General features: G+C 39.6%; 1 protein-coding gene across 1 annotated transcript; it reads left to right on the top strand.

Moving 5' to 3' along the window:
* The first annotated feature begins 4,512 nt into the window (after positions 1 to 4,512).
* Positions 4,513 to 11,441, top strand: LOC115925331 (NXPE family member 3-like). The gene is made up of 5 exons (XM_030989005.1): positions 4,513 to 4,738; positions 8,162 to 8,671; positions 9,398 to 9,570; positions 10,957 to 11,014; positions 11,353 to 11,441. The coding sequence occupies exons 1-4, from the start codon at positions 4,601 to 4,603 to the stop codon at positions 10,997 to 10,999; spliced, it is 864 nt and encodes a 287-aa protein (XP_030844865.1). The 5' UTR covers positions 4,513 to 4,600; the 3' UTR covers positions 11,000 to 11,014; positions 11,353 to 11,441.
* Positions 11,442 to 12,055: the final 614 nt, after the last annotated feature.

The raw sequence follows: 12,055 nt of genomic DNA, 5'->3' as shown, positions 1-12,055 counted from the left end.
AAATTTACATGTAGAAACAAACACTGTCTTGATCATCTTCGTTATTTATTTATTATCAGAAAGCCTATTACCGTTTAATCAGAAAAACAAACTTCTGGAAACACTGACGTAAACAATAAGTCATGGTTATAATATATTTAGTATCGTGTAAATACGGGGAGAGGGCAAGAAGCGAGCCTTTAACCCCAAAACTTGAATACTAAGACAATGGAAATGGGCGAGCTAGGAGAGAGGGAGAAAGGGAGAGAGAGAGAGAGAGAGAGAGGGGGTGGTAGAGAGAGAGAGAATGGGGGAGAGAGAGAGGGAGAAGAGTAGTAGAGAGAAATGAGAGTGAGAGACGAGAGTGAGAGAGGGGGAGAGAGAGAGAGCGAGAGAGGGTGAAATAGAAATAGAGATAGAAATAGTGAGAAAGAGAGAGGGGAGAGAGAGATAGAGGGGAGAGGGGGAGGGTAATAACCTTAACATTATAAGATGATGGCAAGAGCACCTCCTACGTTTACTGGAATAAAAGTAAGATACTAAAATATGATCTGTACCATTCTCTCACTCGACAAAGGAGTTATTTGAGAAGTTAAAAAGTATGAAAAGGACTTTCAAGAAGTCACCCCATCAGGGAGAATTTGAATATCATTCTGCATCACCCATGGAAGTGTGTGGATGATACATTAGCATTAATAATAATCCGTTTTTTATATAGCGCTCAATACACCGATCCAACGATGTGCCTAAGCGCTATATATTTACCTGCATTTAACACCTGGGTGGAGAGTAGCAAATGCAGATAAATATCTTGCCAAAGGATATTAGTGCCGTGTCGGGATTCGAACCCTCGACCTTCGCATCAACAGTCAAGCGCCTTAAACCACTCGAACACGACACTCCCACATGCATTAACATGCTCCCACATTAACTCACCGATAATGGTCAAGGATGGACAATACATGAATTAGACACAAAATATATAATCAATCAGAGCACAGAAATGTGCCCGTTGAATATTTTTTTTCTTCGGAATTTGGCACCCCCGCCCTTACAGAAATCCCGGATCCGCTTCTGTAAGTGTTAATCAAATGATGGTGGGTGTATATTTGGGTTATACCAGGGCAATCTATACTGGTTGGCCCTACCACCCCCCCCCCCCCTCATACACACACAAACACACACACGTGCGTGCGCGCACATACACATTCCCCTCTCTTTTCTCTCTCTCTCTCTCTCTCTCTCTCTCTCTATGTCTCTGTTTGTGTCTGTCTTTCTCTATCTGTCTTACCATCCCTCTTCCCCCCTCTTCTCTCTCCTTTTTTCAGTTTCTTTTTATCCCTTATTCATCTCTGGTCCTCCTCCTCCACCTCCTCCTCTTTCTCCCCAAGCACCTAGCTCCTCCACCTCCTCCTCCTCCTCCTCCTCCTCCTCCTCCTCCCTCCATTCTCCAAATCTCCGATTTTCAAATCCCCACCGAATAATTTCATGTGCGGACGGTGACAGCCTATGGCTATAATATTATGTGCAACTAGTCGTTGAATGAGGAGGGCAGAACATATAATTGATCGATCTCACAAAAAACAACATACACTCACTGAAAATCAATAAATCGAAATCATCCTCCGTCACGGCTTAAAGCTGTTTCAAAATATAATCAATACTTGTGACAAAATCTCAAACCATAATGATCCTTTGTTAGATTTTGGAACGGTATTTTATATTGATTCGGTGAAAGTTTAAAAAATCCTCTGTATGGCCATGCATTATGGCTCTAGGCATGGGCAAACAGATTTTTTTTTTTTTTTGGGGGGGGGGGACCGGGGGGAATTCAATGAATTATTGATAATTTGTTGCATTTTCTTTGTTTTTTTAATTTGTGGTAACTGCCCCCTATCCTAGCCCCCGCTGCGTACAGTCACGGTTCAGTGGCAAAGCAATGGCCTCGTAACTGTGAGGCTCCAGGATCAAAACTGTGTCGATGTGCTATATTAGTGCCCTTTTGTGGGTCATTAATCCGCTTTACTGTAATGTATGACTAAAGGGCGTAGGTCCTCTAGTTGATAAGCATAGTAGCATACACATGCTTTAGCAGTCGCGCAAAACAAACACTGGCAAATTATTATTCAATAAAATCTGAGAATGTATACTATTATCTAGATCTATTAGGAATAAATCATTGTCCCAATAATCCCATAAATTGGGGTTTTAAAACAAATATGCCAACGTTATGAGCGACAGTGTGATTTCTAGATAGACGGCGCTATAAAAAGGCCTATTATTATTATTATTATTATTATTATTATTATTATTATTATTATCGTGCTCATCATTAGTATTGTCCATGATTTGTATTTCGCTGTCATTAGGGACTTTTAGATTTGCACGTCGACAGCTTTGACTGCAACGTGTGACGTCATTTTAAGGCACTGCGCATGCGTTACGTCGTCTCAGTCGGCGATCGAGAATGCGTCAACCTTGATTTTCCTAAATCTAGTACATACATACATACATACATACATATTGATATTTATATAGCGCCTTTACATGCTCAAGGTACTAGTATGCCGCGTGCGCATAAAATATACAGTTCCTCAGGTAGACAAAGGAACATCCCTTCCCTGCTATTATGTAAAAATGTGTAGAACAGGTGTCACATGCATATTCACCTGTTCTACACATTTTTACATAATAGCAGTGAAGGGATGTTCTTTTGTTGAAGGTAGAATGAGGAACTGTTTATTTTGTCCTCTTTCTTTCTCCATGATGTCCACACTTGTTACTTCCTGCATGCATGTATATTGTCGAGTGCAATCTAAAAGATTTCTAATTGTAGTCAGCATGGGCAGTTAAGTACGTTGACACGCATGATCAGTCGTCGTTCGTCGTGTTCTCGTCCACTCCATCTGAAAGTCCCTATTGTCGCCATCTTGAGACGGGATATTACCGCAATCCCAATAATGCGTGGAAACAAAATGTTCACAGATATCTTAATCTAAGTTCAGTAGGATATGTGTCAATAAATATGTAACGTAATCAATTCTGTTCGCTTCTTCTTTCTTTTCATATTTGTCGTAGGACACTAGTGCTTGACAGACATATAAACCACTATGATTGATGTATCTCGGTAATTGACACCTAAAACTAGCAGACCCCGGCCTTCCAGAATGGGTATTACTTTTCAGTTGAGTCATGATTATAAACAGAGTTGTTATTTTGAACCACATGGTAGGATAATGTTTAAAGAGCATTTTCGAGCAAACTATCTCCTTATATTATCCCACCTTGGTTTTTTCCTTTTCCTTATTTTCCCCTGACCCTCACCTCCCCTTCACCTCTTTTCTTCTCCATTCGATTGACTACAGGGACGGATCTAGCTTTTTGCTAAGGGGGGGTTTGACCAAAATAATGACGATGCAGAGCATCGTCCACGAGCCGCGAAGCGGCGAGCCGATTTTTTTTTGGGTGTTTATTTGAACCCCGTAAGTGATGTTTTCCTGGCATCTATTAACACAATGGAGACCATAAAAAGCAGTGCATGATAACGTCTTTTTAAATCAAGTAACAGTTTAATACACAGTTATATCCAGAGTTATCATGTGTTTGGTTAAGTTACCAGATGAGTTGAATATCTTCTCACAATATTTGCACTTGAAAGGGTTTCTCTCCAGCGTGCGTTTTTTTTTCTTTCTTTTTTTCTTTTTTTTCCCCTTTTTTTTTTCTTTTTTTTTCTGGGCCGCCCAAGGGGGGGGGTTTAAACCCCCTAAACCCCCCCCCCGTAGATCCGCGCCTGTGACTATATATGTATTGTCCGAGCCAGGCGCGTACGAAGAATTTTTTCAAGGGGGGGGGGGGTTTAACATTTATAAATCGGGCCGAAAATTTCGCAACGACTCAGCCAGCCGCTGAATAAGCGGGGGGGGGGGGGGGGGGGGGGGGTACGAGGACACATTTTTTTTTTGGGGGGGGGGTCTCGAAATTTGAAAATTTGACATTTTGCTCCGTTGGGGGGGGGTAAGGTCAGTTTTTTTAAGTCAACCATGGGAATTTTTTTTTTTATTTTTTTTAATAAATAATAAAAAAAAAAATTAAAAAAATCCAAAGGGGGGGAGGGGGGTGGGGTTTAGAGAAATTTAGGGGGGTTTACACACAAAAAATTACTAAAGGGGGAGTTTAACCCCCAAACGACCCCCCCCCCCCCCCCCCCCCCCCCCCCCCCCCACCCCCCCCCCCCCCCCCCCCCTGTGTACGCGCCTGGTCCGAGCTAGCATTAATAACTCAATGCTAGTAGTTATCGATTGACTTTATCGATTGACTTACTATACGAGCTAGCATGCTCACGTATCCTCACGCAAAGCGGTAGGCATTATCTAATCAGACGCAGAGGCACGTTTCTAAAAAAAAAAAAAAAAAAGAGAGCCATAACGTAATTATGTGCGTTGCTGAGGTTGCTAATTTTCATACTATTGCATTCTGTATTGTGGGCATCCACTAGGGTTAGATTTGTGTCAATTTGTGCCTCTACTACTGATTGAGTAATGACTATACCGTTTTAATGACCTTTTTTTAAAAGCCGGTCTGCGGTCTGTTTTGGGGTGAATTTGCAGACGTTCCCTGCAAGATGTCCTGTCAACTTCCGACGTTATCTCTTCTTCGCATCGTTCTATTGGTGTTCATATCGATGGTGATTGTATTCATAGAGATATCTTCGAAGTGGCTGCCACATCGAAACTTCAAACATGATCATCCCACTTACAAGGTAAGTCCCTATTACATTATTTAACGTTCTTGCCGCCTGAAAACAAAACATGAAGGATATGTCCGTCGGACATTATTAATTGAAGTGACTGTCACATCCATGTATAAGGTCAGTCCCCCGAATATTACCTTAGTTCGTGCTACTAAAAAAAACTTTGGAAATTATCTAGGAGTATAAGTCCAACGAATATTACTTAAACTGCTTGCCTACTTTTTAACTTTAAAAACCCCACTTAGGTTAAATCCCCTGTGCTTTGCTTGCAGTGCTTGCTCACCGCTTTAAGACTTTAAAAGGTAATGGAGAAAATGTCCCTCGAACATTGATTAAAGTGTTTGCAACTTCAAGACTTTAAGAGATAATGGAGGATGTTTTACCTGAACATTCTTTGGCATTAGTGCAACTTCCAGGCTTTACAAATCAATAAAGGGGCAGGTCCCTCGTAGTGCATTATACAAACTTGGAACGCTTGAAAATTCAAGACTTTAGAAAGCATCTATAGGATAAGCATCTCGAATATTACTTGGAGCTTTTGCAACTTCAAGGCCTTAAAGATTAATTACCTAGGATAAGTCCATCGTACTTGACATAGAGTCAGGTCGCCAGCCACATCCGAACTCAGAGGCATACCTCTACCTAATTGACCGCCTGGGGGGGAGGCAGTGGCGTACCCAGTATTTTTTCAAGGGGGGGGGGGGGGGTTTCAAATCGGGCCCAAAATTTCGCAACGACTCAGCCAGTCGCTGAATAAGCGGGGGGGGGGGGGGGGGGGGGGGGGGGGTAAGCGTACACTTTTTTTTTTTAGAGTCCCCAAAAAATCGCAACGACTCAGCCAGTCGCTGAATAAGCGGGGGGGGGGGGGGGGGGGGGGGGGGGGGGGGGGGGGGGGTAAGAGGACACTTTTTTTTTTTTGGTCTCGAAAGTTGAAAATTTGACATTTTGTCCGGTTGGGGAGGGTAAGGTCACCTTTTTAAGGTCAGCCATTGGCAATTTTTTTTTTTATTATTATTTTTTTTATTATTTATTAAAAAAAAAAAAAAAAAAAAAAAAAAATCTCAAAAGGGGGGGGGGGGGGTTTCCAAAATAACATACATAAAATATACACATAAAAAAAACTCGGGGGGGGTTTAACCCCAAAACCACCCCCCCCCCCCCCCCCCCCACCCCTGCGTACGCGCCTGGGGGGAGGTATAGGTCCCATCTTAATTCGATCGATATAGCTAAATGAAGCCCACCTATTAGGTTTCCTGGATGGCGTACGGGCGATCTCATAATGATTGGGGGGCGGGGGGTGGGGGATGCAATTCTTTTAAAATTGTGCCTATATATTTCATGATTTTCCGTGTTCAATCGTACACTTATTGATTTATAACTACGATCATATGATACAGTGGCCACGTTTGTTTTTAAAGGACATACATTATACAGAATGGAATGATAAAAACAAACAAAAAACAAGATAGTGATTAAAACTACAATGGCAATTTATAAGAGCATGTGGGATAGGCAGAAAGGAGGGATTCCGTATATGAAAGGCTACCCCTCAACACACAAATACAGGGGGGAGAAGGAAAAAAGAACAGAACCTCATGTACAATCAGAATAAAAATAACTACAAAAGTTTCGAAGTTGCCCTTGCTATTTTACTGTTTATTGTACTTATTTAAGAAAAATTGCTTATATTAAATAATGAAACGATTGAGAGTTTTTGATTTCATAATATCCAGAGGTATACTATTCCATACTACTGGTCCTTTAAAAATAATGTCCGTCGTTTTTATTTTTTGGGGAGGTGACAATTTAGGGAATTTCTAGTATAGCAATAATGCACATCACAATTCACATTAAATCATGTTGACAACAAAATTGGCAGATGAACATTAAAACATTAAAACTGCTATATAAAAATTCTGCGTATCGATTACATTAAAAACTCCAAGTTTACAAAATAAAGGAATACAGTGAGCATAATATTTAGAATGAGTTATAATGCGTTTTGCTTTCTTTTGAAGCTTAAGTAATCTTTCCGTATCTTTTCATTACAATTTGCCCATACGACCACACAGTGATTAAAATACGGTGATATTAAAGTATAATACAACATTTTAAAAATGTTTTTTAGGGATAAAAGTGAACTTTATATAAAATACCGATATTTTTGCTATCTTATTGCACATCACGTTTATATGACATGCCACTTCAATTTATGATTAATTACAATACCTAAAAACTTCAGATTATCTACATGTTCAAAATGATGGTCATTTACTCGTTAATGAACGTTGTTAGAATCAAAACTTTTGTTTGTACAAACCATATATTTAACTTTATCGCAATTTAAAACCAAAATATTATAAACGTTTCAAGAATTCTTGCTTAAAAACATCTTGTAAAACCCGTCCATCAGAATGAGACATAAAAAACACTTGTGTCATCAGCAAGTCAAATAAACATATAGTTATCAGAAATACTGCACATGTCATTAACATAAATAAAAGAGGTCGAAGGATGGATCCTTGATGCACTCCACATCCAAGTATACCGGTATTAGACTTAACTGTATTTATTTGTAAAAATTTGGTTCTATTTTCTAAATAATTTTCAAACCAAAATAAAGTTACTCCACCAATACCATAATGATATAATTTTTCAAATATAATAGTATGATCTAACGTATCGAATGCTTTACTTAAATCATAAAAAGGGCCCATTAAGATAATGATCATTTCAAATGTTTTCAAAACGTTAAATAAAATGCATAATTGGCATGCAGTGACAATGTTGTACTTATTTAAAAACATAAAAAGGCGATTATATACTGCTCTTTCATTTTTTTTTAAAAGAAAACAGTGAATAGGCCTTTAGATACATGTCGATAATTGGAAACATTATCTTTAGTACCATTCTTTAAAAAAAGGAATAACCTTTGCAAGTTTTAATCGATCTAAACCTCTAGACAAAGAAATATTAAATATCGCACTTGAAGGACATCATGAACAACTTTTTTCAATAATTGAAAGAAAATATTATGATCCAATGACCATAACATATATAGAAAATACATACACTAACAAAACTGACAAGGTTTGTATAAAACGATTGAGAAACATTGCATTCATTTTGCCTTTTAAAGATACGTCCGATTCGAGAATGTCCCGAATTGTACCCTTGATCTGGTCATTTTACAAGAGTATGTATGTGTGTGTGTCTGTAACGTGTGTTTTTACAAACGTGAATCAGTCATATATATGATTGTTTACGTCTGGGGACCATCCGAAAGACGTGACTCGACAGTCTCGAACCAGGGTCCACTGAGTCAGTATGTAGGCAAAGACAGTGAGTTGATGACCATACCAATGACATTACCGCTAGACCGACTCACATCTCCCCAAGACAGTTAATTATAACGTTTTATTTTGTCTGTAGAAAATGGTGTTCACCAAGCCAAATGAAACTAGTTTAAACTGGTCAAACGACCCGTTCACGTGTTTGTCACAAAGCATTAGCAAAAACATCGCGCCGACCAGCAATGTCTTCTCAACGGCAGAGGTCATCAACGCCAAGGCATCGCATAAGGTCAACGACACTCTACAGATCCGCATCACAGCAAGAGATGTAAACAACGTCATCAAGACTTGCGGAGGTGACTACTTCCGGGTCAAACTATACACTGCAGAAACACAGTCATCCTGGAGCATTGACGTCACAAATGACCTGGGAAATGGTTCCTACATTGCTGATGTGACGTTACGATGGCCTGGGAAGGTTGCAGTGATTGTGACGTTGGTTCATCCCAGCGAGGCTTTGAGGGTTCTGCGAAGGATTCGAGACTTAGAGCCCGGTAGGACGGTCTTCAAGGGGCGCTACCTGAGAACTCTTGACTCTGGGATGGACATCTCTGAAGATGTAATGTGCCTACCAAAGGTCATCCGTAATGTAAGTAGTTCATCTCTCTTTCTCTCTCTCTCTCTCTCTCTCTTTCGACATTATAGCCTTCGTTCTGAGATGTACAACAATGAAAATGGAACAGAATAGTGCAAACCATTTTGACAAATATTTTAAATATAATTCTTGAGTATTATTTTGTTAATTTTCCTCGTCGTACAGCCCTCGACGAAGGCTATGATGTCGAAAGCTTGGCTTCAATAAACAACGGTGATTGTATCCACTTTTCCACAACGTAAAGAAGTCACGTCATGTTCCACAGTAAGATTTTACAATTAAATATTTATCTACACATACATTTATATGTATCGGCCATCTATATTCCCTTTTTGTGTAAATAACTGCCAGGGTTACAAAAGCTGTTTCTGGAATGTATCGTGTAAGACTCGCGACCTTTAGTACAAAACTATGGGGGCCCTTAATGGGGGAGGGGGATTCACTACTGTCTTAAACCTTTGCTTTTCTGAAGAAGAAAACAAATGAAAGCCCTATAGAGCAGAATTAAGATATCTTGCCAAAATCTGAATTATTGCTAAATTTATGCATATCAATTATGAGTCTACTTGTACGTACGTATATCAAATGTATGTGTATCAATTGTATATTAGTGTACGGTATAATGTGTATCAATTGTTGGTGTGCGCGTGAGAGTGTGTGTGCATGTATGTGTATTAATTAGAAAGTATCAATTTGTTTCGTTTTCCTTAATGCTGACAGCATTCTCTTTGTAACTTCACGGATGAAAGATTAGGCTATCCATGGTTCTGTGTAGCGCCCTCTAAAAAGTCTTTATCGTGTGATGACTGGAAGCTGTACGTAAATGATCCCAAATTAGGCGAGAAGTACACGATGAGGGCCGTCAGCAAGGAAGAGCTAAACATTTTCAAGATGTAAGTTATGCTTTTATTATGTCATCCTATTTGCAAAGAAAATGCTCGGTTGATTCATAGCTAGCATCAGGGGCGTACGCAGGATTTTTTCAAGGGGGGGGGGGGGGGGGGGTTTAAAATCTGGCCCAAAATATTTTGCTCCCGAAAATTTGAAAATCGCGCCGGCCGAAAAGTCGCTCAGTTGGGGGGGGGGGGGGGGGGGGGGGGGGGGGGGGGGGTAAGCGGACACTTTTTTTTTTTTTTGGTCTCGAAATTTGAAAATTTGACATTTTTTTTCGCTGGGGGGGGGGTAAGGTCACTTTACGTTAGCCGTGGGCATAATTTTTTTTTTTTTTTTTTTTTAATTTTTATTTAAAAAAAAAACAAAAAAAAAACAAAAAAAACACAAAGGGGGGTTTTTAGTTTTTTAGGGGGGGTTACACACATAAAAATACCAAAGTGGGGGTTTGAACCCCCCCCCCCCCCCCCCCCTGCGTACGCCCCTGGCTAGCATGACAGAATAATCTAGACAGCGGAAGTCGCATCTGATTAGTCACTCATTAATGACATTGATTCTCTTTCCAGATAAATCAATTCAATTTCATTTAATTAAGTTTAAAAAAAACATTACATATAACAATCAGATATAATACACAAAATAAACAAACATATGGAAAATGAACTGAATAGGCTTCAATCTGAAAGGAAACATAATCCTTAAATAAAAGTGGACCCGTTTTTATAATAAAAAGTATGACAATTGCCATAAGGAGTTAATTGTCCGGGGGTAGTTACCCTGGTGTTTGATGTCAGGGATGAATTGTCTTTATTCTCATTCCAGATGACTCTGATTCTTGTCTTTACCCACCTAACCGTACCAGCATCGGCCAATGAGACAATTCCCCTCTGAACATTAACCCCCCGGGCAACTATCCCCGGTCAAATACCTCCCAAGAGCAATTTTATATAATTCAAAAAGTACCTTTATGTGGAAGGGGGATCCCAAACCAATTTACATCCCCCCCCCCCTCCTCCTGCTCTCGTCACTTCCTTGTTCCTTGTGGAGACCTCGTCCCCAGCGATAATCTCCTTGTAATTATCCGGGGGGCTAATTTTCCTGGGAGTAAATGTCCTGGGGTAATTGTATTTCAGGGAATTGCCCTTAATAGGCCTTGCTAATATAAAATCATAACATATTATGTTATACAGGGCCCGCTGGAAGAGCAGTTTCATAACTGAAGTGGCTACCCTGGGTAAATAAAACGTTATTATTATATTATTATTATTATTATTTTCATAACACGGTGATTTTGCGATGTGTTTTTTTTCAATTAAAAACACATGATACATATTCTTGAACGCGTGCTCATCACATCATAAAAAAAAGTTTTGTTCTTTTAATTGCAGACATAAGTTGCCTATCAAACACCCCCTCCTCCCCTCAACGTAGTTGGGGACTCTAACAGTAAGTATAATGATCTTTCATTTTGAGAGAGTAATTTTGCATTGAAATAAGTTCCTGCATTAAAAAAAACCTAGGGAAAACGCGTAGTGAAATAAATCAGTTGCAAATATAATAGTCTTTTACTACAAAAGATAGAATGAATATTGGAATGCCAATATTTAGCTTTTGTTGATTAGTTTCGGGTTTCATGAGGTCTTGGGAAAGGGTCGAGAGTAATAAAGTTTCTTTACGGGATATTATCACATCATATACGCGTATACTATAGTATAGAGGTGTTGTTCATAATTGCACAAGTTTACAATCCATTGTAAAATTTTTTTACTTCTAAAACCCTACAGGATGGAAGAAAAGCGTGTTTGCCTATCAAGATTCTCTACCTTCCTGCAGACCAGGACAACACTTACACAACCCTTCTCCTTCGGGCTTCTACAGCAATAACACCTGGTTTTCAGATCAATGCAAACTCCGTCGATTTACCAAAACAGATGTCTTACAGTGCCTGCAGAACAGAGCAGTTCATATTTTTGGCGACTCCACTGCTAGACAGTTCTTTTGGGAGTTTGCCGATAACTACAAACCTAATATTGTGGCCGGGAATATACCAATAGATTTACGTAAGGGTTTAGTTAGGCCTTTATATGCTAAGGGTGCTAAGTTTAACATCTCAATAGATTTCAAATTTCACGGCTTTCCTAATCGTCCATCGGATTTTATAAGCAAGGAGACGATCACTTACATTGTCAATGAATTAGACGGTCTCAAAGTGGACTCTAGGTCGGTTATCTTGATTTGCGTTGGAACACACTACACGACATATCCATTAGAGATGTACGAAAAGAGAATGAGAGATATCAAGGAGGCTGCTCAGAGACTACACAAGAGAAGTCCTCAAACATTGGTAGTCTTCAAGAGCTCAAACACCCGAGAATATAATAACCGCCTTCATCAGTTGCACAACAGCGAGTGGTATATTGTGACGTTGGACCTAGCGTTGAGGGAGGTATTGAAGGATTCTCCAGAACTGGCCTTCATTGACGCATG

Source organism: Strongylocentrotus purpuratus, unplaced genomic scaffold (genome assembly GCF_000002235.5).
Source record: "Strongylocentrotus purpuratus isolate Spur 01 unplaced genomic scaffold, Spur_5.0 spur5_contig_841, whole genome shotgun sequence".
Lineage (NCBI taxonomy): Eukaryota > Metazoa > Echinodermata > Echinoidea > Camarodonta > Strongylocentrotidae > Strongylocentrotus > Strongylocentrotus purpuratus.
This window is presented reverse-complemented; position numbering and strand designations above follow the sequence as displayed.